Source organism: Perca fluviatilis, chromosome 14, assembly GCF_010015445.1.
Source record: "Perca fluviatilis chromosome 14, GENO_Pfluv_1.0, whole genome shotgun sequence".
NCBI lineage: Eukaryota > Metazoa > Chordata > Actinopteri > Perciformes > Percidae > Perca > Perca fluviatilis.
The window spans coordinates 4,698,671-4,723,783 of record NC_053125.1 but is presented as its reverse complement, the minus strand read 5'-3'; the positions used below and the strand labels follow the sequence as shown (position 1 = coordinate 4,723,783).

The 25,113-nt window shown below is 40.9% G+C and overlaps 1 protein-coding gene across 14 annotated transcripts in view; it reads right to left on the bottom strand.

The window, feature by feature from the left end:
• ehbp1l1a (EH domain binding protein 1-like 1a) overlaps window positions 1-25,113 on the bottom strand; it is a 50,173-nt gene that overhangs the window by 11,139 nt on the left and 13,921 nt on the right. For 2 of the 14 annotated variants that reach the window (XM_039821981.1, XM_039821987.1), the window contains exons 7-21: window positions 22,279-22,347; window positions 20,951-21,184; window positions 20,036-20,212; window positions 18,650-18,856; window positions 18,393-18,527; window positions 17,462-17,689; window positions 17,148-17,207; window positions 14,974-15,079; window positions 11,074-11,523; window positions 6,918-10,871; window positions 6,763-6,828; window positions 2,037-5,398; window positions 1,892-1,946; window positions 1,453-1,659; window positions 622-1,209 (exon numbers count right to left, since the gene is read on the bottom strand). In XM_039821981.1, coding sequence (XP_039677915.1) covers window positions 622-1,209; window positions 1,453-1,659; window positions 1,892-1,946; window positions 2,037-5,398; window positions 6,763-6,828; window positions 6,918-10,871; window positions 11,074-11,523; window positions 14,974-15,079; window positions 17,148-17,207; window positions 17,462-17,689; window positions 18,393-18,527; window positions 18,650-18,856; window positions 20,036-20,212; window positions 20,951-21,184; window positions 22,279-22,347 — 9,898 coding nt within the window. The remainder of the gene's footprint in view (window positions 1-621; window positions 1,210-1,452; window positions 1,660-1,891; window positions 1,947-2,036; window positions 5,399-6,762; window positions 6,829-6,917; window positions 10,872-11,073; window positions 11,524-14,973; window positions 15,080-17,147; window positions 17,208-17,461; window positions 17,690-18,392; window positions 18,528-18,649; window positions 18,857-20,035; window positions 20,213-20,950; window positions 21,185-22,278; window positions 22,348-25,113) is intronic. The other 12 variants (XM_039821982.1, XM_039821988.1, XM_039821985.1 and 9 more) reach the window with 12 other exon arrangements.

Here is a 25,113-nt window from a genome sequence, read left to right as displayed (position 1 = left end):
AGGACAAGCTTCAGAATTTGCTGTTCTTTACTCTGTCATATAGTTGTACCATGCACCCCATCTCCAACCAATTAATTTGCTCAGCCAAAAAGACAGATATATATATATATATATATTATAACACATTGTAAAACAAAACTCACAATCACTTATTTTTGCTTTACTTGTCTACATGCACTCTGTCATTAAAACACAGAGAGCACAGCAGAAACAGCAGCAAATAAAAGACACTTTTTTTATTTAACCTTTATTTAACCAGGTATAAAACTCGTTGAGATTAAAAATCTCTTTTTCAAGAGTGTCCTGGCCATGACAGGCAGCAGCACAATTAACATGGTTGCAGACATAAAACAAATAAAACAAATTGAGGCACAAGACATAAAGACAAAGTTGGCCTAAGATTACAACACCATGTAAAACATGATAAAAGAAAGCAACATTACCATTCAACATCACAATTCCAATCTTTACAGTCATTACAAAATAGTTGACCATCACAATTTCCTTATTAGTAAGCACTCATAAGCAGAACTAGAGACAATGTTATCGCCAAAAATGCAGAACATGTACACTATCACACCGTGCAACCAAACACTTGGGTCATTTTCCACCCCCACTCACCCTTTATCCAGCTGTAAAGAAGTTGACATGGTTCTACCCTCATCCTGTTCCGTCTCAGTCTGGTGCCTTGCTAACAAACTTTCAATGTATACCGATGTTTGAACAGAATCCTGCCCTGTGAGTGGCCTCTCCTTTGTGAGCCATTGATCAAGAGAAGCCTTTTGTTCCATTACTTGTTCACTATCTTCCTTTGATATTTCAGTGATATCTGCCTCTGTCAGTGGTGGCCATTTCTTCATGCTTGCACAAACCAAAAACCCATCATCACTTTTGGTAGTTGGTGATGGAGACACTGATGGATCACCTAACAAGTCCCACATGTAAGGCTCAGTACTTAATGGAAATTCAATGTTATCTTTGGTTTGAATTTCATCAAACTGTCCCTCTATCTTCTGTATGGTAGTAGTGTTATCCGCAAAATGTGTTGAAAACTTATCTGAAGGGGTCAGTGTCTTGTCTTTCAGATCCATAGAAAAGGCAGCCTTGGGTTGGTGCTCCACCTCAGCTAAAGTAGAGCTAGACGGCCCCAACATGGATGCTACTGTTTCATAACTGTGAGACATGGATACTGTAGTGAGTGAGTGTAACCTGGAACCATGCAAAAACAATGGTTTCAATAAACATATAGCTAACTATAGAAACCAGTCAACATTGGAGAAAGTAAAAAGAATCCATGCAAACTTTAAAATGTCAAAATCTATATTTTAAAAAAAATGAGCTTGATGTATGACAAAGTGGAGCATGAAATATCTTCATTTAGGGTTACAAATAATCGATGCACCCTATGTTGCATGCTTCACACTATTAGTTTCAGACCAGTCTTACACTTACCCTTTATGGAAAACACCCACAATAGCATGTACTAATCCTGATGCATCTTCCTCTTTTGCTGACAAAGAGGATTTTGCCTTTTTTTCTGTAATTGTTCCCTCTGCCTCCAAAACTTCCCAACCCAAGACTCCCGCTGGCTCTGATGTGTCCAATGGTCTCTTCCCTGTTAGGTCTTCCTCCCCTACTATCCTCTCTATATGGGATTTGCTGAGGACCCAGAAACAAAGCAGTTTAAGGCGTGATCCATAGAACTCAGGCAGCAACACAATGAAAAATGTAATGAAATACAGCCTTCACAGAGATGCTGAAATGTACCATTCACTGTAATATCAAGTTACTAAAGCTACTGTTTATTGGTCCAAACTGTCTGTGTTAGGCAATCACTAAACTGACCCCTTTCACAGCAAACAATGCAAGAACACCAGGCTCTTCTACTTACCCGTTATCTACACAACAGTCTATGTTTGGCTTTGCACTGCCTTTGAATTTCTCCTCTGTCATAAAAGCAAACATAGTAAAATACATGTAAAACAAGACAAAGAAAGGTGAATGTGAACTCAATCTTCACACTGTGAATGTCTCACCATATGCAAGTGCTGTGCTGGTGAGGCAAATAGATGTGGAGGGAACACCAGGCATTCTTGGGTCTTTGAGATATGACTGAGTTGACTGCGTATGAGGCAATTCTTGTGATGTATGCTTCTCAGTAGAACAAGGGTCTGGAATAGTCATTGTTTCATTCTCTGTTGGATTCAATTGTAAAATGCTGGGGAGCCCAGGGATTCGAGTCAAATTTGGACATGATGGAGCCAATGCTACCATGTACTTCATTTCATCTTGATCATGTTTATCTTTGGCTGGGAACTTTGCTATGACAAAAATCTTCTCATCCTGCAGCTTCTCTAACAGGGATTTATGTGTTGTCCTAGTTTGTATATTTGTACATTGAGAGCTAAGCATCCTTGCTGAAGGAAAACCTGGGATACATGAAACACATGGAGCAGATGTGTATAAGCTGACCATGTTTGGCGGTCTGTTTACAATTAGAGCAGAAGGAAAACCACATACTCTGGCCTCTTTTGGGCAGGATGTCACTAATGTCACCATGCCTTTCGTGTTGTAGCAATATAGCTGGTCCTGTCCAGCAAGTGACAAAATCATGTGTGCCCTGTTCTCCTTAGGCTTTATTAAAATTGGTTTTGTTTCATTTATCCACCCTGTGCTTGGAATTGTAGTCATGGATGCAAACCCTTTGAGATTTGAAGCACTAGAGCAGCAAGGTAACAAATGTATGATATTGGGTTCAATCTCTGATTTGGTTTGAGATGCAGAGGGGAACCCTGGGACCCTGGATGCTTCTGGGCAAGATGGCGCTAAAGCAAACATTGTCTTCGCAGTTTCTTCGTCTTGATTTGGAAGGTGTATCACAAAAACAGTTTCCTTTAGTGGCTTATCACACAAAGTGGGTGTTTTAAAAAGCCATTGGAATTTTGAGGCCCCTTCAAACGATGCAAATCCAGGGAGTCTGGATACTTTGGGGCAAATAGGTACAATCCTTAGCATATTGTATTGCGGGACAGATGGGAAGCCTGGAATCTTTGATGCTCCTGGGCAAGAAGGAACTAAAGCAAGCATGTTGCTTTGTTTGTCTATGTTAACTGGTGAGCTGTTAATCCTAAACTGATTGTTCTTTTGTGGTCTGTGCATCAGTGAAACCAGTTCAGTACCCCATCCCTCTTCCCTGTGCCCTTCAACTGATGGAAATCCAGGTATGATAGAAACTAGGGGGCACAAAGGAAGGAGGTTGACTACATTTTGGCCATAATACACCATTTTGGGATTTGGAATAGATGGGAAACCAGGGATGCTTGACACTTTAGGACAGGATGGTACACATGAAACCATATTCTTCATTATCTTTTTGTTGTCATTTGATGTGTCAAATATGACCGTCTTCTTTGGTAGCCTCTTCAGCAATGAACCCTTTTCTGTTACCCATCCTACACTCATATTCCCATCAACTGATGGGAATCCAGGAATTTTGGAAACTTGCGAGCACAATGTAAAAAGGCTGATAATATTCTGTGCACTATACACAGTTAGGGGATTTGGATGAGAAGGAAATCCTGGCATCCGTGCCTCTTTTGGGCAGGATGGTACAAGACAAAACATTGCTTTCATTGCTCTCTTATCTCCTTGACATCTGTCAATTGATGACACCTGCTTGTCTTTCAATCTTGGTTCAAATAGTGATTCCCTGCTCTTTGTCCACTCTTTTGAATTATGAGATGATGGAAATCCTGGTATTTGGGACACTTTTGAGCATGAGCTTGAAAGACTGACCATATTTGTCATGTCAACAGCATTAATTATTCTGGATTTTGGTAAAGAGGGGCAGCCAGAGATGAGTGATTCTCTTGGGCAACTTGGTGCAAGAGACACAACTCCTTTCATGTCTTTGTCAATTTTATCGTACTCCAGTAGTAGAACAGACTCTTTTTTATTTTCCTTCTCCCATAATGGTTGATGAATAGTGTTCCAGTCTTTGCCATCAGCTTTCTGCATTGAAGGAAAACCAGCCATACTTGAGGCGGCCGGGCAGGATGGAAGGAGATTGACCCTACTAAATTCATTATAGATTACCGTAGGTTCCAGAACAGATGGAAATCCAGGGATACAAGCTTGTTTTGGACAAGTTGGGGCTAAAGCTGACATGGCCCCCATGTCATCATTGTGAGGTCTGTCTTCAATCATGACTGTGTTGATTTTTGGCTGTTTTACCCCAAAGGGTGTGTAATCTGTAGCCCAGACTTTGCTAAAATGTTCCATTAATGATGGAATACCTTCAATACAAGAGGTTTTGGGGCAAGAGCTTAAAAGGCTGATCATATCTGATCCGTGAAGTGCTACAGTAGGTTGTGGAATTGAGGGGATGCCTGCTATGCAAGAATGTTTTGGGAAAGTTGGTACCAAAGCTCCAATTTTCATTTCATCCTTCTCTCTTTGTGACACTGTCATGACAAGTTCAGTTTTTATTTTCTTCTCCAAAAGTGGTTCCTGTTGAGATACCAATAATCTCTTATTGGCTTCATGGATAGATGGTGAACCAGGTATATTGGATACACTTGGACCGCCGGGACACATATTCACCATATTGGGTGGTCCATAAAAAATTAAACTGTATTGTGGTACAGAAGGGAACCCTGGATTTCTGGCCTCACTGGGGCAAGAGGGTACCAGAAAAACCATTTCCTTCTTGTTCTTTTCATCATCCTTTGATGCATACGTCAGTAATATTTCCTTAATTTTTGATTGTTTCTCACAGATTGGCTTTTGATCTATAAGCCAGGGTTTTTCTTTTATGGGCAATTTGGACGGCATGCCAGCAATGTTTGTCACACCTGGGCAGGCTTCCAAGAAAGTGTACTGTTTATACTCAATTTCAGGCTTCACATGATATGGCACACATTGTGCGCGAGGGGGGGGAAATTTTTCATCCACTAATTCATTATCCCTTGATGGAGTATCCCAAGTAGACTTGCTGTCCAGTAGGCATTTGTCTATTTGTTTAGCAGTAGCAGTGAATTCAAATAGGGTGCTAACTGTTGGCCTCATTGGCAATAGATCTGCAATCCCAGCTTCTGTATTTGTCTTTATTCCATCACCAGTGTCTAACATCATGGAAGGGAGACTGACCATTTCCATTTCTTCCTCTGATCTTCTAGTTACCTCTGTAGATACCTTTGGTAGCTCCTCCCATATTATAGTCTTTTGTGTAGGATATTTTATTGTATTGGCCTTTGGAAGCTCCTCCCATAGTATGGTCTTGTTTGTGGGATGTTTCTTTAACTGCTGCTCGGCATTCTTTATTTGGGTTTGGGATGTGAGTTCTTCTGCACCAGCAACAATTGTGCATGATGGCTGTAGTGAAACCATGTTTTCATGTCTAAAGAGAAGGTAAATACAAAGTTACAGTCAAGCTTTACTGTTGTAAGATGCCATCCCATTAGCTACATTGTAATTCTACATATTGTCCTCACAATACAATTCAAGCCTGGTACAGTGTACCTAAATCAATTAGTTTGAAAGTAATCAGGTCTTCACAGTATAGTATCAACTATTTTTCATTCAGTATGATAGCACAATTGGATACAACTACTTAGCATTCTTAAAATAGGTATTTTACTCTCATGCATGCTATTTCAACAAATGCTATTCACTCCAAACAGCCTGTATTAAAACAACCCACCACTAGAGCTAAAAACCTGCACTGCACAAACATCATGCAGCATTTGCATAGGTTAAAATACAGTTAAAACAGCCGGTGTAGTAAAGCCAGTGTTATTACGGAGTGAAAAACATTCAATAATTCAACAGAAGTATTCCTCAAAGTATATTCCTCTAATCAGGCCCGGATAAACACAATGTGGTGCCCTACGGTGCCCCTTTCCTCCCACTTTACACATAAAACAGTACAGTTTACTATACTCAGTTTTCCAAGTCAAGTTTTTTTTCTTTCTTTAAATTTCACACTTGAAAAATAAAACTGCCACAGTTCAGAAGACTCAAATATTAAAAAAATTATTTGTAGATATTTCTCCAAGTGGTAATTGGCACATTGTTGTCAGGATGTGTGGGTGGTTATCGAAGTGTACCTTTCAGCTGCACTCAGGGAAAATAATTAAAGTATATATATAATATAATTTAACGTTCATACAGATATACAATGTCCTGGTCACGCTACACTGCTGGAACGCTCAATAGCAAACCATTTTTCTCACTATCATTAGCGATACAATTTGACTATGAAAGGCGAAGAAATTAAGCTACCTCAAGAGGACATTATTACTTAAAACCATACAGCACGTATCATTACCCCTAGATCAAACTGACAAGAGCAGAGCCCATGTATTAGCCTCTCTCATACTTACCCACTCTCAGAGTATCTAATGCACTTTTGATCCAAACTGTCATAACGTGTAGTAGTAATGACGTCTATTGACAACGTGTTATTTGACTCTTTTAAGGGCATGAAACCATGACCCTTCACAGTGACTACAGCAGTCTCTACTTCTTTGACCTTCTCAAACATTGATAGTTGTGTTTCTTGAATATCCTTTTGACCCCAAAAGGTGACAAGGTATAAGCGGGAAAAAACTAAAAATTTGGTGATAAACAGAATAACTCAAAGCAACAGAATGTCTTGCACACAACAAATGCAAATTGTGCAGTCAAATGGTGTTGATATAAAGCAAATGCATTATTGTGGAAATGCATCACTGCATCACTGTGCAAACCAAGGCAACCCACCTCTTCCTAACACTCAAGAACAATGGCATGTCAGGAATGGAGTGCCACATTCTGCAATGCAAGTTTCTGAAAACAGAATTGACAAGTATATGTTTCAAATCTAACCCACTGACATCACATAGAGAACTCAAACTTCCACTCTCCAACTCACTCACCCTTTTTCGAGAACAGCTATTTCTTCAGCCTCAATCGGTATCCAAAAGCCCTGTTCATCTTTATGTCTCTCCAAAGCTGAGCACACATCAGATTTAGTTTTCTTTGTGTCAAGATCTAATCTGGTTGGACTGGACTCATCCCATAACATCTCAATCCCATTCACGACAGAGGATCGCTGGTCCACTTGGATTTTAGAATTTGACGATGGTAAATCTTTGACAATGGCCTCGACGGGACAGGTTAATGACTCAATTGTCATTCTTTGTTGTAGATCCTCTGGTACATCTTGGCTTGGGAAAATGAACTGCATGGATTTCTCTCTGACAGAAACATTACAAAGAGAATGTTCTTCCAGTGACAGCTGTTGACTTTTAGGGTTTTCACTTTCCTTTCCAATTATTTTTGTTCCTGGCCACCCCTGTTCTGAATGGTGCACATGTGTTGATGGTACCCCAAGAACAGAAGCTTTCTTTGGGCAAGATGGCACTATATTTACCATATTCGGAAGCCGGTCTATGCCAGGCGGTGGAACTGCTGTGAAACCAGAACTGAGAGAAATGTTTGGACAAGAAGGTTCAAGAGAAAGACTTGTCATTGCTATGTCTTTGTGAGAAGAACTATACTTTGGGTAAATTGGGCAGCAATCTCGCATATTTACCACCGGCCAGCCCCCTACTTTAGAATGGGAAATAATTGACACTCTGGAGGGGAAACCAATTATACTTGACTGTCTTGGGCAACATTGCAGCATCTGTACCATGTCTGGATTTTTTCCCACACTAACATCAAAAGCTTGTGGTCGTGGAGCAGAAGGAAATCCAGGGTTCAAGGCTTGTCGTGGACATGATAGAAGCATACTCAGCATTACTTCTTTCTCCCTACTTGACATTTCCTTAACTGGAAAATCTTGGTTAACAACGCAATACCTTATATTATATGGGTTTTTCCAAACCTCATCCCTGTCCACATACCAGCCATCAGTAGCTTTTGCACTATACTTTGCAGGTAGACCTGGAATTTTACTGTTTTCTGGGAAAGTGGCTAAGGATTTTAACATGCTCAGAGCCTCTTTCGTCACAGCTTCCACTGGTCTCTCTCCAGCCTTAGAGGGAATTCCAGGAATATATGAGTGTTTTGGACAAGGTGGCAACATTGATACCATAATTTTAGCCACTGCCTTTTCTCTTAAATACATCTTATGGTCATGTATTACTAAAAGTTTTCCTGGGTTTGTTAATGGCCTTTTCCATATTGGCCTTTTGTTTAGACTCCATTCTGACTCATGAGACTCACTGTGGAATCTAGACGGTATTCCACATACTCTGGAATGTCTTGGAGAAGTAGGCAGAAGATTGATCATACTTGGTATATCTGCCAACACCTGACATGGTACTGATGGAAAGCCTGGTAAACAGGCTGTCCTAGGGCAGGAGGGCAAAATTGATACCATATTTTTGATCATATCACAATCAGAATAGAACACATTAAGATTCTGTAAATGTAATGTAACTGTAGACTTCTCCCTAAGGACTAGCAGCGACTTACTTTCCATTACCCACGCTAATTGTTTGCTTGTGTCTCTAAGTGGCATTCCAGGAACTCTAGATTCCTTTGTACAACAAGGCAATACATTCACCATAGTTGGGCCATCTGCTAATGTTGGTGTCAGGGCAGAGGGAAACCCTGGTATACTAGCATTCTTAGCGCAAGAGGGTAATATTGCACTCATACTTTCAGCAGTGTTCTTATCAAAACGCAAAACTGCATTTATAATCTGGACTTCCTTTTTGATAAATGGCCTCTTGCACTGTAAGTTTTTAGAAGCAAACCATTCATTGCAGCTGGACAAACAAAGTTTTTGTCTAGTCTTTGAAGGCAAACCATGGACTCGACTATGTATGGGGCATGAAGGCATTACATTAACCATACTGGGTTCTTGTCGTGGAGCAGAGGGTAAGCCAAAAGCTTTGGCTTTTTGTGGACAACTTATCAACATATCTACCATATCTTTAGGGTTTTCTGTGTCTTTCGGTATCCATTGACCAATGTAAGCTTGTGTTTTCTTTTCTGGTCTCTTGGTAATTAATCGCCCCAGGGCATGCCAATCTTTGTTCTCTGCATTGTTTTGATCTTGAGATGGCATACCAGGAGTTTTTGTCTGTTTAGGGTATACTGGTAGAAGACTGACAATACCTGGCAACAGCTTCTGGGGTATTGTGGGCATACCCTCAAGGCAAGTTATCACAGGGCATGAGGGCAACATTGCCACTGAACTATACATTTCTCTTTTGTCTTGATCCTGATCAGCACCTGGGAAACTATCTGAAATCAAGACTTCACCTTTACTCAAAGGCTTCTCCATCAAAATGTGCCTGGTTATATCTAAACCCCTACCATGAGCACTAACTGGCTCCTTAGAGGGTAAACCAATGACTCTGGTCTTTCTTGAGCAAGTCGGCACAAGGTCTGCCATGCTATAATCTTGGCTTAGTGCAAATGAAAAACCAGGTACACTGGGTTCTTTTCTTGGGACAGAGGGAAAACCAGGGATGGTTTCCTTCCATGGACATGATGGTAACATATATACCATATGTTTTATATGTTCTTTTATATATGGCTTTTCCTGAACAAGAACAGGATTACTTCTCAATGGTCTATCTAAAATTAATTTCCTCAAAATATGCCAACTGTCATTATATGCCATAACTATTTGTCTACCTGGCATACCTTCAATCATTGTCTGTTTGGGGCATGTAGGGAGAAGACTGGCCATACTTAAAATATTTGAAGCCTTCTGCAATGGTGCAGAAGGAAACCCTGGAACACTGGCCTTTCTAGAACATGTTGGTAACATGGCCACCATGCCTTTAATGATATTAGTATCACTAACAGCTTCTTTCTGAACACAAGGCATGTATGAAGCAAATGCTTCTTTTATCTGCATTGGTTTCTTCCACAGACAACATCTGTCCCAAACACTCTTTTCATATCCAGTCACTGATCTGGCAGAAGCTAATCCTGGAATCCTGCTAATTCTGGGACATGTAGGTAAAAGACAAGTCATATTGGCCTCACGTTTCAAAGCAGATGGGAATCCAGGAATACTGGCAGACCTGGAGCAGGAGGGTGTTAAGTCCACCATTTTGGTAATTCCTGTACTACCCTCAGAAATGGAACCAACATAATCTGAATACAGGAGTAAAGGAAATCTGTTGCTGGGTAACTTCTGAAACAATAACCTATCATCGAACCAAGCTATAACTTGAGATTGATGTAAAGATGGCATGCCAGGAATCTTGGAATATTGTGGGCAGCTTGATTGTGACTTAATCATTATTGGCACCCCCACTGGTTCTTCAATCTGAACTTTAGGCTGGCAAGTGGACGGTGAATGAGAAATAGCAATCCCTGTTGTACTCAATGGAAAAAGTTCCACCTTAGATGTGTAGACACACTTTTCTTGTATACCGACTGCAGAGCTTGGCAACACAAGTTCCTGTGCAACTCTCCTATCTCTTTCACACAGTAGTCTTTCATCCACAGAAGCCACATTTTCAGTACTCCCTTTCTCCATACAATGTTCTGGGTCCAAACCATGCACATCAAAGCATTTTGTGGAAGATGATGAAAAATCCACTTTAAATTTTTCTCTTTGCTTTGATAAAGTGTCTGTTGTGGCCTGCTGTGCTGAGGGAAACCGAAAATCAGAGCCCAATCTTGAAGTGACTTTGTCTGAGGCAGTCATGTTGCATATGGTTTTCTTATCCATAATGGGTATTGGAACAGCAGGGCTTATTTTTTGAGTGTCTTTTTGAAGGTTCTCCCACTGTAGGTTTTTTGCAATGGGCTGTTCTCCAGACTGAGCTTCAGGTGTTTCATCCATCACAATTGGAGGAAAAGCAGAATTGGCGTCTCTGACACAAGATGACACTGAGAAAGCCACGCTCTCATTTCTAAAGGAGTAAAGTATACCAAAGATTGATGTCAGAACAAAAAGGCTGGAGTGCTTTAGAAAGCTGTCAAAACTGCCTGAACTAAATCTACTTTTCTTTAATCATCATGATTTCATTTTGCATTGCAATTATTAAAATTGAACTTGTATTTTCAAGATTATAGAATCAGGATTTAATTGACAGAGCACCACACTACACTTACCCCAAATCCATAGTTAAAGCTTCTTTTTTATGGGCCACTCCTATCCTTCCTATCGGTTTTGTGTCAAATCTAGCCATTTGCGGCAAGCGCATTGAAGGTCCCTGGAGTGATCTGGAAGTAGGTTGGGGGTTGGTAGGAGAAAGAGGTATATGTTGAACAGGCTCTGGTTGTGTTATTAAATCCCCTAACTGAATGGACATTGTGGAAATGTGACATCTTGGCTTAACCAGAAGCTCCTTGACTGAAGCAGATCTGCATTGATCTTGAAAATCAGGGTTTTGCATAGGTGCAGAAGTGAAGGGAGGAAATGTTGGCTGGATGTTAGAGAATGTCCTTGTTGGCCTTGATTCTGTTTGATCCATCTGTGTTTTTGGCATCTCAAAATATTTTAGCCCTGGGTCTACGGTCGTTCTGGGGCTAAAGGGCAGAAGTGAGGCCATGCTCTCAGGTCTGAGGGACAAACAAATGAAGATCAGAGTTATGCCGTTATGCAGGAAGGAAAGTCTTCACTGCAGTAATGCAGTCTATACCCTGGCCATATTTTGCAGAATTCCACTGAACAGGATACAAGTAAATGAGTAATGTGACATGAAACTAAAGAATTGATAAATAGCAGAAATGTACAACAGGAGATTCAAACCAAAGTCATGAACCAAACAAGCGTTTTGTGAGAATTCACCGAAGAAATTACCAGGTCTTGCCAAGCAGCAGCAGCCTTTTAAAGTAATACATTGAAACAACACTGCCAGATCACATGACACTTGCTACACCAACATGACTTTGACTAACTTGCTTTTGTTCATATTTAAACGAAAAAAGAATCCTTTTAAAAATCCCATGTGCTAGGTAATTTCATGCGCAGCTGAACAAGCAGCAGGATAACACATTTTTTGCTAAAACATAGCCACAAGATTATAAACAGTAGAAGCTGCTCAACACAGGGCACCAGGGGTCTTGCTTTACCAGATTTTACAGTGAAAACAAAGAAATATTTAAGGATTTTTTATATCTAAATGAGATATGTAGAAGGCTAAGACATGTGAACCTTTTTGGCAAGTCTGACTGGGCAAAGCTGTTTCTGCCTTTGAGTGTAACAGAGTTCTTAATTTAACAAAGCAGAGTTCTCTATTATTTAACCCAGAATTATTTCAAACATTCCCACAAGCATTTTTGAGCCCAAAAGTGGGGAATTTTGTTTGTTTGTCAGATGAAGTATCAAAAGCCAAAGCTGCTGTAGCCGGGTTAGCTCAGTTGGTAGAGAAGGCGCACATATATAGAGGTTTACTCCTCGACGCAGGGGCCATAGGGTGCGACTCCGACCTGCGGCCCTTTGCTACATATCATTCCCCCTCTCTCTCCCCTTTCATGTCTTCATCTGTCCTGTGGAAATAAAGGCCTAAAATGCCCCAAAAAATTAATCTTTAAAAGCCAAAGCTGCTAATCCATGCCTAACCAGTTAATTGCAAATGCATGCCAAAAACATGCTACACTACATTAGCCACCTTAAAGTTGTGACCCTGCGGACAGTGTCTATGTTAAAGCTGCATGAAGTTTTTTGACTGCTAGAAGGAATAAGGTACATCTTCAATACAATTTCAAGTCTTATGATCTTACCCAATTCGTACAGGTAACATATCCAGCAAAAACATAGCAAGATGGGCATTGCTTTGGAGTCCTCTTTTTTGCTAAATGCAAGTCTACAATTTCCAGTCTATTTACTTTTGAAAATAATATTTTAATATTTTCAATTATCTTCACCAGCCACTCCCTCAAGAAAAATGATCCGGAAAATCTCAGGTACTAACCTTCCCTGTACAAAGTATTTTGTGCTGAACTTCAGTACTGACCAAGGTCATGGGCCATAGCCAACAATTACTGGGATGAATCATGATAAAAAATCATCACTAACCTCATCTATGCCCAGCCTTCAGAGGCATTCTTTGGCAAACAAATAGCTTGAAGAGCCTGGAGCTGACATCCCTGTAACACTGCAGTCTGCAAAAAGAGAAAAGACTACATACTGTGGGGCTGCCCACTCCTACATCGATAGAAGCCTGGTTGTGGTCTGGTCTGGTTTAAAACAGTAAATAACTTTTGTCAACGTACTGTAGGGTACAAACAGAAAAGGCGGTATCAAAAATAACAGACTATATCTTTCTTAACACATTATATCGTCACTGCAGATCTTCTTTGGCTTTGAATAAAATATAGACCCATGTACTTCAGTTGCCAAATGTAAGTATTGAATAGACCACAATATCTTGTACTGTGCAAATCATGTATGTATGTATGATTACACAGCAAAGGTTGTTAGCAGTAACATACATGCAGTGCGATTAACTTTTGGAAACTGCTAAAGGAAAAATGTACCCCTAAATACTCTAACACTGTTAAATACACGTAGAAATGTGCTTTGCATTTCTGGGCATATTATGTGTTTTTCCCCTTGTTCAAATAATCAATACAATCAATCCCAATCCGTTGTCATGATGTGACAGGCTAAACAAAGTGTAGTTTCATTGCTCAGCAAAATGGCATCACCGGTCGTTGAGTTCAATTTCATACATTGAAATGTATAAATGCTGTGCACTGTTGAAAGGAAACATACGAGCAGCAACCAGCCACATTTTTTCACACTAAACCCCCTTCCATGTTCACAGCGGTTGTTGGAAGTATTTGTACGGTATTTATGTACCAGGAAATCACCAACTGAAGCTTCACATATCCTTCGACATTTATGCAGACTGCTCACCTCTCACGTCTCTGCGATGATTTCGGCAATCTACAGTTACTAACTTAAATTACTGCATGACTATGAGAGGCTTCATGTCCCCATATTTTTTCTTATTATCAGCCCTAGAGTGCTCAAAAGACCCTGCAGCATGTGTGTTGTTAACTGTCATAGGTTTGGGTGTTCTTGCTACCGAGGCAAGTGTGGAGGAATTGAACACCAGATGTGACCTCTCTGCTCGCCATCCTGCTAGCCAGTTTGCAGGCGTCGGACGGTGAGCTGGAAGGCCTCCGTGCCTTCGTGGGTTTCCAGGAGGGTGTCGGGAGCTGTGGCGTCCTTTCAACGAGACTTGGCTGGATCCTGGAGGGCCGATGCCATTCAATCACGTGACTCTTTTTCTGTGTGCCGATCTCACGGCCACTTCTTGCTTCATGATGAAGTTGAAGAAGCTGATGGGATCACATTTCACTGGAATTGTACCTCGAAGATTTCACGTGCCAAATAAAATTGATTGATTGAAGAACCGTATGCAATCATACCTTCCTAAAGATTATACTATTTTTTGCCTATCAGGCCCGACATGGTGAAGCCCCTCAGTAAATTTCCATATATTAACGTAAAATCTTATGTGGGCTACCCAGTATTTACTGGATATTCCTAGACCTTGGCTTAAAATGAAGACTTTAAAATAGTTTTCCTCTCTCTATTAAAAATCTTCACAAGACTCACTTTTCTTAATAGATCATTTTGTCTTTTGTTGATAAGCTTCTGTTTTTTTCATTCTATTTTGTTGCTCTTGTGTTTGTCGCTATCCTGCTTGTTAGATGTGTTGTGCTAAATTATTTTGAGAGGGACTGGAGTGTGAACGTTGACAAAACAATGCCAAATCAAGGTTCTCTTTCTAGCTTTATCAAGCCGTTTCAACCCCATCACATTTTCTCCACAGTTGTTATGACAAAACTGCTTCTTCCAATGTCACAAATAAACATCCATGCTTAAATCTCTACATTCTTACAACTCATGTAATATATCTGACAACATACATTGATGCCATGAACAGTGTTGGAGTATCTGAGGGGTGGGGGGGGTATGCTTTAGAGCCATGCCAACCACACCTTATATTAAAAGACACCAAACCTGATGAAAGGCAAGCTTTTATATGTACTCACCCTGCTGATGCCTTAACAACCTCGATTCCAAAATGTGCATCTCTTCTCTGCTCTGAAGCCCTGGACGACGTTGGTCTCTGGCTGGCCGGCGCTCTGGGATCAGATGCTGAACAACATAAAGTCATATAAAGTAAGCCATGTAGTCATTGCATATAGGTGTCACTTAGGTTTTTTACAGTACACTACTACGTTTTGGTTTTTAAAGGGTAACTACCATTTTTTTCAACCCTATTTTCCTATGTTTTTGTGTGACTGATGGGCACAACAATCTTTGACATTGGTCCAGTATTAAGTGAGATCGCTACAGTCTGCAGCGGCGAAACAAGCTACAATGTAAGTTGTCCAGCTTGTATTTACCTTCACAAAAGTGCTCGTTTTGAACTGACAGGCTCAGATTAATATTCTAAGTGTCTGACAACATTATGGAAAGGATCCCTTCAGAGATAGACCTTTAAAACCTCTTTGAGACCTTTCTGTTTAACCAGAAACAGCTCTGAAGTCGCTAGCGCTAAACCCACCAGACTCCATTTAAAAACACAATACTTTTAGCGTGTATAGAGCCAACATATTTTCATGTAAATCGGTAAACTATGTGTTTATTTTAACCCAAACTAGAGTTGTGATGGTTGGAAAAGTGGAAAGACGACTCAAAACGGCTTTTCATTTGTTTCTGTCGACTTTGAATGAAGTGTATTTTACGATGCTAAAATTACTGTTTATTTACATGGAGTCTCGTGGGTTTAGTGAACGAAATTCCGCGGATGTTTTAATGTTTAAAAAAAGGATCTAAGTCTTCAACAGAAAGGTCGACCTCCTTAGAAATCCTTTGCATAATGTTGTCAGACACTTAGAATATTAATCTGAGTCTGTCAGTGGCAAAACAAGCACTTTTATGAAGGTAAATACAAGCTGCATAGTTGCCCTATGAACTTACAACTTAGCTTGTTTTGCTGCTGCCGACTGCAGCGATCTTGCTTAATAGTGGACCAATGTCAAAGATTGTTGTTCCCATCAGTCACTTAGACACAAAAACATTGGAAAATAGGGTCCAGGTTGAAAAACACGGTAGTTACCCTTTAAGGGCCGGTTTGTGCCAAAAAATAAATCTCTGTGCACACAAGAGTTTTAGCCCCTGTAGCAGAAATAATCTCCGTTTATACTAACACGCCCAAAACGCATGTCTCATACTGGGCATTTAAAGTGGTCATATTATGCTTTTGGCTTTTTCCCTTTCCTTTATTGTGTTGTATATCTTTTTTGTGCATGTTATAGGTTTACAAAGTGAAAAAGGCCAAAGTCCACCCCAAAGGGACTTACCATCTCCAACAGAAAACACTGTTCACAAACTGCTCCAAACAGCTCTATTGTAGTCCAGCCTTTACTTCAGAGACAAACATGGTCACTTTGTAACACACGTTATAATGCTCGCCTAGCTGCTAGCATGGCACGCCCTCATACTCTGCTTCTGACTGGCTAGTAGTCCTTACCTAGGTACTGCTCACAGGATGGCTCACAGGAGCTGCAGCAATGTGCAGTACAACAAAAGTTCTTTTTTGAAAATTAAACCATATAAACCTATTCTGATATAACCTCTAAATACAATTATGAACCTGAAAATAAACATAATATGAGCACTTTAAGTTGCAGAAGAGACTATGGAGGAAGAGCAGCAAAGGCCAAAAATACGGAGAGAGATGTCTTTGTTTGGTCCGACGACGAGAACTGTTACTGACAGACAGAAAACACCGACTGGGAATCCGTCTGATGTTACTCTGCGGTTAAAAATCATGGTTACATAAGTTGAAAATACAGAAAATACTTTGGCGAAAGAACAACAATGGCAAAAAGTAAGAGCAAGGATTTATTAGTTTGGACCGACGACAGGTTGGAACTGTTACTGAAAGGTATGTAAGCCTACCTAATAGATAAGACTGAGTAAAATGCATCATCATTTCCAAAGGTCTCTGTTTGTGTCCATCCAAACTACAAAGCAACCCAAGAGTTTTAAAACCAAAACGGGGGCATCACTGTTTGCAAATCTCTCCGTTTTAGGGGCTCGGAAACGCCGGAGTAGTGTGAACACGAGGTGTAAACGTACTCTCTGTAATACAAACCCAAAAACACAGTACAGTGTAATTGTAGCCCTGTTCTACTCATTTTGTGTTCACACTCACTTGCAGCGGTTGTACACTGGTTATCCTCTTCACTCAGGGTGCTCAGCTGTCTTTTGAATTCTAAAACAAAAAGAACAAAAACATAGACGAGATCATACAGAAGAAGCTGAAAGTCGATGTTCATATGCTACCACACTAGCACAGCATAAGCAGTGTATACTTTTACCTGTGGAATCAAGCGTTAGCTGCTTTAATGAAAACAACCAGCAGGGGGAGACATGTGCTTATATACTGTATTGGTTGGGTTTAGTCACTCAGTGTTGATGCTAATTGTAATCAAGCAGGAACAATGTTACTCCTTTTTTATTCTGTACCTGCATCTTGGTCACTGATAGAGGTTATGGCAGTTTGGGATAAATGAGGCTGAGGAGGAGGAGGAGGAGGAGACCCAAAGAGCGGGAGAGCAGAGGAAGGATTTAAAGGAGAAGGTGAGGGCATCTCTACTGTAGGGGTGACCTGGGGTCTCCAGGAAGTAACAAATCCAGACCCTCCCTGGGGCTTCTGCTCCAAAGACTGACCAGTGACTGGCAGAGAGAATAAAGCTGACAGAGAGGAAACACAATGGGGCAGAGGGATGATGGGAAGGAGGAGAAGAAAGAGGGAAGAGTAGAGGGAATGGAAGGTGGAAAATCAACAACACATAAGTAAAGAGAAGACCAATAAAAAGCATTTTTTTAAGATCTTTTTTTTTAAGCAAGCGTTACTCAAACAGGAGGAAATAGTGCATTTGTTGGGGACTATTTTCAGCAGCGGATTAATCCACATTTGTTGCTCTATTGAGTATATGAGGCAGCAGGACAGTGTGTGTGTGTGGGATTGAAACAAAATAAACCCCAAACTTTCACTCTTTTTGGACAACAATCATTATATCAGGCATTTGGTTCCTATCTTGCACCCGGCGCAGCGCAGCACAGAGCCTGACGCAAGTGTCGTTGCTAGTTTAAGACCGACGGAGTTGTCAATTTCCCGTCCAGCGCCTACGTCATTTAAATAGCAAATGCACCTGCGCCCATCTTTGCACCTAAAGCTCGGGCACTGTCAGACTAGATAAAATGGGTGTGGGATTCTATATTTTATCCAAACTCATCTAAATGCTGAGTCAGTTAGGATGTATGAAAGCTACATATTGGTAAATCAAATGTTAGCGCAGGAGGGGAGGCGCTGTGTTGAGATATTAAATGGAAAAAATTAACGAAAGGATGCAAATGTCAGGCTTGAGTTGGGTTAAAGGCAGAGCAGCATTACATGGCGTCTCTGTGGGCTTTTTCTGCAGCATTGCAGGCTGTCTGGGATCAGAGAGATGCAGAAACCTAGGAGAGTGGGCAGGCTGTGCTAGTGGGGCTTGAGATTTAGGAGGCCTCCATTCACTCTGCCAGGAAGCTGGAAAAAATAAGGAGAAGGGGAAAAAAAAATGGAAGGATGGAGGGAGAAACACAAGGTATAGTAACAGGTAAACGAATGGAAAGGCGTGAACTAGCCTCGGAGAGGATCTGTCCCTGTACCTGTCTCAGGGGCAGATGGCAGGCTGGTGGGCCTGGTGAGGGCAGAGCCTGGCTCCCCCACAGAGGTGAGGCGAGCTTTGGGCTGCCTGGAAGCAGGAGGCAGTGGAGGCATGGAAGAGAAGGAGCCGAGAGGAGCTGAAGATGAGGAGGAAGAGGACGCAGAGGAAAAGGAAGCAACGCTCTGTTCTCTCCAGGCACTGAGACAGGCTGAGAGAGGAAGGCGGAAAGATAAAAATAAAATAAAGCAGTGATGAAAGAAAGCATACTAAGGCTAATGCTGCATCAACATTGCGATTTGCGAGAGTGGAATTTTCAAGAGCCACAATTTTAACAAGCTGTAAACACGTGAAATTATTGTTGGTGACCTTTGATTTACCCTGCTAGAAAGAAAAGTGTTGCAAATGCAGCTAGAATTAATCTACATTAATTCCAAAAGTAGGCCAAAAAGCAAGCCAAAGATGCTTCCCTATTTCTTGAAGTAGGAGCTTACTGTATGTATTTTCTATTAAATGTGAGTGCAGCGTTAGCCCTTAAAGGGTAACTTCTTTTTTAATCTGGACCCTATTTTCCCATGTTTTTGCATCTAAGTGACTAATTGGAACAACATTTTTTGAACAGCATTGTGCAAAACCACTGCAGCCGGCAGCCATGATACAGGCTGCAATGTAACCACTCGAGGCAAATGTGCATTGTCAATTTCCGGCCACTAAAAATGCTGTTTTTGCCTATGACAGGCTCAGATTATTATTCTAAGTGTCTGACAGCATTATGGAAAGGATCCCTACAGAGCTAGATAAAGTTAAATCCTTTTTGTTTAACCAAAAACAGCCCCAAAATTGCCAGTGTCAAACTCACCAGACTCTATTTAAATATTCAATACTTTTAGCATGTGTAGAGCCAACATATCTTCACATTTAAATGGACGAATTAAGGGTTTATTTTTAGCCAGACCAGAGTGTTGATTGTTGAAACAGTGTAAAGACAAACCAAGACGGCTTTTGATAGTTTTATTTTGTTTCTGTCGCCTTTGAATAAAGTGTGTTTTAGGATGATAAAATTACAAGGGATCCTTTCCATAATGTTTTCTGTCAGATGCAAAAACAGCACTTTCAGTGGACGGAAATTGAAGGTGCACAATTGACCATCAACGTTACATCAAAGCTTGTTTCACCGCTGCCGACTGCAGCCGTCTCGGTTAATACTGGACCAATGTCAAAGACTGTTGTTCCCATCAGTCACTTAGACACAAAAACATAGGAAAATAGTGCCCAGGCTGAAATATACCAAAGTTACCCTATAAAGCAAATCAAGACCAATGAACAGCACCATGTACTCTATTAGGTCAATTAGAAACCAATCACAGCTTTGAACTGAATTATGTAATACCTGGTTGTGAGGTATCAGGGACGGGGATAGTATGGAGAGGCGAATCAGAGGGTAAAGAGGAGATGGAAGAGATGGAGATGGCTTTAGAAGGGGTGAAGGTAGGGAAAGCCTCCAAGCCCTCAGCTGGAGAGGAGTCACTGTGGAAGCTATGGGGCCTTCGCGGAGCTGAAAGGGGCACTAAAAAGATAAGAGAGTACAGACAGGAAGTGGCAGAAAAGTAAGAGGAAAGGGGAGAGCGGGAAGACATGCCAAAAGACAGAAAAATGGTGAGTGGAACTCTAAAAACAAAAAATGTTTACAGCCAACCAAACTGCAAACAGGTCAGGCAGTGGCACCTTAATGAAGTTGTAACCCTCCTTTAATACCATATCACTGTGGCTTAGACAGCTCTGTAGTTCTATAATTGAGTGTGTATATATATGAATTAAAAGTGTTTCTAATATAAGCCTGTTCCAAATAAAATTCACTGTTTCTACTACAAAGCCTTTATGGTTCAGTTATTAGTTGTCACAATTTGTGTTGACTCAGCTAGTTATTAGCCTCAAATATAGTAAAAAAATAACTTAAAAGTTTTACAACATCAGCACTGACTGGAGGAAATTTTGAATAATGCAACTGGAACTGGTATATAAGGATGCTTAAAATCATTTTCAAATGCATGTGATGCAACAGTGTGTGTCTGTGTACTTTATGTACAGTATGTGTGTATGTATGCAGATGTTGTGTGTTTGTCCAAGACAAATTTCCTTCGGGATAATACAATCTATCTTGTCTTATCTTATCTAATATTCCTGGCAAAAATAACGAGTGGTATAAACTAAAATATTTCCTTAAAAATTACAAATCTACCAAAATAATCTGAGCCTAAAGAGTCAAGGGACCCCACAGGGGTGAGGAATATCTGTTGACCGATACCTGAGCCGGCAGTGGGCTGGAAGATTTTGGGAAGTGCAGGAGGGTGAGCACGTGTAAAGGCTGGCACTGAGTAGGCATAGGGGGAGGGCCGAGCCGGCTGGCCAGTGCTAGCTGGTCGGATGCGTAATGAGGATGGAACTGAGGGGTCTGGGGGTTCAGGCAGAGGAGGACGAGATGGGACCGAGATGGTGGAGAAAATGCCAGAGGACGCTTTCCAACCCATCTCTGAGGTTACTGGATGAAAGAGAGAGAGGAGAAGATGAGTAGAGATGAGTAGAGGCACAGAGTTAAGGAGGAAAAAGATTATAAAGAAAAGATGTAGCAGAGAGAAAAAAAAAAAAAAAAAAAAAAAAATTAAAAAAAAAAAAAAAAAAAAAAAAAAAAATAAGTAGAGTTATGAAAATTAACAGAAAAAACGAGATGTAAAGATTAGAGATGCGTTTGATACCAGTCGTATCGTATTACGTATGGATTTTTATGCACCGATCTTACGTACAATGAAATTTAGCCCCGAAAAAACAATCGACCTTAAAGTAGTTCATTTATGTTCTTTTTCTCTTATGACTAGGGTTGGGCCTCGTTTGGATTTTAACAATTGGCTGCAACACAACAAGTGCATGGCTGCTTCAGAAACCAAAACTTGCGCATATTAAATTGGGGAGCGATAATCGGATTTGAAACCAAATCCTCCAAACGATTCCAATACCGAAACGATTCTACTGGAATCGTAATTTTTTAAAACGATTCCAAGTAGGAATCGGTTCTCAATGCCAATCCAACCTTATGACAAACTGGATAATAAAAGAAAGTCCTATGGTTTTCATTGTTTGTGTTTGTTCATGTTCCACATAAGAGTTTAACCTGAGCCAGACCATACAACAATGATAGCAGTCAAATCACAGCTGTGAAAACATAATAAAAAATATATATGTATTTTATAACACATTGGTATCGGCCGATACGCAAGTTCAGGTATCAGAATCGGTTTTGGGAAGAAAAAAAGAAAGTTTCGGACCATCTCTGGTAAAGATGAAAGGGGAAATGTCGGAAGGAAGTTTTGTTGCATATTTGAGAAAACACATAAGGAAGAGGAAGTGAAAAAGGGAAGAGGAATGAGATGAACTGAGAGTGATAGCACTCAGATATGAGTTTGTTATTTTCATGTCGTGAAGACTATGCTAAGCTACTTTGGCAGGTATGAATCATCCATTTTCAAATACTGTACAGGTAATGCTAAAGATGGAATACTGTGCAAAGGTGGTGGTGTTTGTGTGTGTGTGTGTGTGGGTGGGGGGTTGGGGGGATTGGGGGCAGAGGCAGACAGTTACCTGTGGGGCCTGATACAACTGCAGGCCTCCAAGCCACATCATGTACTCTCATGTTAGAAGAGGCAGAGGCTGGTATAAGAGGAAAAAAGGAACAGCAGACAGAAAGACTAAGTGAAACAGGAACTGAGTCTTAAATAGGAAACAAAAGAGGTAACAGCAGTTTGAGGAAACTGTTCAAAGTTCAAAGTGTTACAAATAAAGGTGAGAAGGGCTATCCTTGCCTGAACCCTCGCAGCTAATGCAAAGCTTAGGTTGACAGCAGGGCGGAACTTATTAAATCTCGCAGTGTGGACGCCGCAAATGACATTACATGCATTCCCACGCTAAATCCAGCGCAGCGACACTTTATTTAGAACAGATTTCTTAGGGAGTATGTGCAGGGTAGAGCGGCTGTCGGTACGCTTGTGGCTGTGTCTTTGACATGTTGACATTAGAATGAAAAGAACACAAATATAACATTACATTATGACACTCACATTCACAACTACACATTTAAATTAACTAAATTCTGGCCATTTGACGAGGCAGAATACCATGTAATATATATAATATATATAATATATGCTTTGGGTCTCGACATACTGTATGACATACCTACCCCTTACATAACGAGAAAGTAGAAAGTACACAAAAAGAGTATTTAGAGTAAGCTTTTTAAAAGCTGGAGGTGTGTACATTAACAAAGAGCAATTTAGAAAAAGTTGTAGCCGCCACTGGACAGCACTTTCTCCAGTTATAATACCAGACGCTGCCAACAGCAGATTATATCTAGGGTTGGGTATCGTTTAGGTTTCCGATACAGACAAAACGATACTTTTCAAATGGTGCCGGTGCTTAAACGGTGCCTGAATCAATACTGAATCAAAGGAGATCACGGCTTGTGTATTGCTAAGGCCATATGGTCAAATTAAAGGTGCTGTAATAGGATTGTGAAGATCAAGGACTTAGCCAAAAAATTTGAACATCAACAACTTCTCAGTCCCTCCCCCCTTTCTGCTTAAGCCTAAACAGTCTCCTAAGCCCCTCCCCCCACAAGGGAAAATAGGCTCGTTCGAGATGAACTGTGCCTAGCCTGTAAAGCGGACGAGAACAGTCGGGAGCAGCTGGGGGCGGTAACAAAAATCCGCTCTCAAGTCGGACAGTTTCCAGCCATTTCCAGCAGCCTTCAGGCTGAACAGGAAGTGACATTGTGGTCCGATTTTGATTTAATAAAATGTTATCAGACCCATATATCAGCTTGTACACAGTCTCCAGCTGTTTTTATTATGACAGAGTAGCTGTCAGAATGCTCTACATGAGATCTGCTGCTGATTTTAATTACCAACAAACTGTAGATGATCTGTAATCTGAACAGATTCAGTCTCTCTGACTTCTAAACATAACTATTAGTCACACAACACGTGTTCTGTACAGAATAAGCTTTTAAATCAGACAAATCGCAGTTAAAATCCCTCCAATTCAAAATCAATAAAAAGTTTATATAAAACGTCATCATATTGAGTCGATTCTGAACCAATCAGCTGTTAGATCAGCTGAGAGGCCGGCGTTTCCCAGCATGCCCTGGGTCCACCTGGGTCTTGCAGTCGGTGGAGAGCAACTGCGGCGCCTGGCTCTAAAAACTGCGGCCGCCTTGATCTCATGAGGTTATCGTTGCCCACGTGTGCATGACGTTAGAGCAAGTCGGGATCAAGTCGGACACAAATCTAACCAGCATGCATTGGGCGGTGATCGCCGGTGATCGATTCTGTGCAGATCTGGCTCATCTCGAACGAGCCTAATGAATGTGTGTGCACGCAGTTAGACAACCACCCTGGCCCTGATTGGTGCATCTGAACAGGAAGCGGTGGATTTTTGCAAATCGCACTAGGTGGTGCCAGAGGAGCCGGATTTTATTTATTTTTTTACCTGCTTCATGTAGTTCTACTGGAACATAGGGGCAGTTTCAGCAAATATGACAGAAAGTTAGTTTTAGAAGTCTTACCTACTACACCTTTAAAATGATTTATTTAAAATGTAATAATAATGACTTATAACAATAACTTATTTCACCAGTCAATTGCAGTTACACGACAAAAAAGGAAGAACCACTAGATGACAACGGGGTATTTTACAATAACATTGAATGCACCACCAGCTTACACACTGTAATTGAACGTACCATTACGTTGCGTCGGTGTTGTTTCTCCGACAACTCAGAGAGCTTTCTGTACCCAACCCTAATTAAACCAGCTGTGGCTTATCCACCCTGAGAATAACTTGATGACAGGACAAAATTAAACTTCGCTGTTGTGTTGCCACATTTCTATACTCAGCCAAAGGTAATTTGTGAGGGAATAAACTCAACTCTGTAACCAAGGGCGTAACTTTGGGTTCAACATTGGGGGAGGGGGATTATTTTTAGGCCTTTATTTTCACAGGACAGATGAAGATATGAAAGGGGGGAGAGAGGGGGGAATGACATGCAGCAACGGGCCGCAGGTCAGAGTTGAACCCGCAGCCGCTGCGTCGAGGAGTAAACCTCTACATGTGCGCCCGCTCTACCACCTGAGCTAACCCAGCCACGAGGTATCCACTTTTGAGCAAAATTGAAATATTGAACGTCAAACGTCATTTTCTGCATTCTGGTGAATTTTTCTGCATCAATTTATGGTGCAAATCTCTTTATTTATGTAAAGGAAATAATAATAGTTTTGTTTTTGTTTTTTTTGGAGGGGGGGGGGCGTTCCACTGGCCAGTTTGGATTATTGTGGGGCTTGTAACCCTCCCATCCCCCCTGTAAATCACGTCTATGTCTGTAACACCGCTATACATTTTCAACAGCTGCATTCTCCAGTT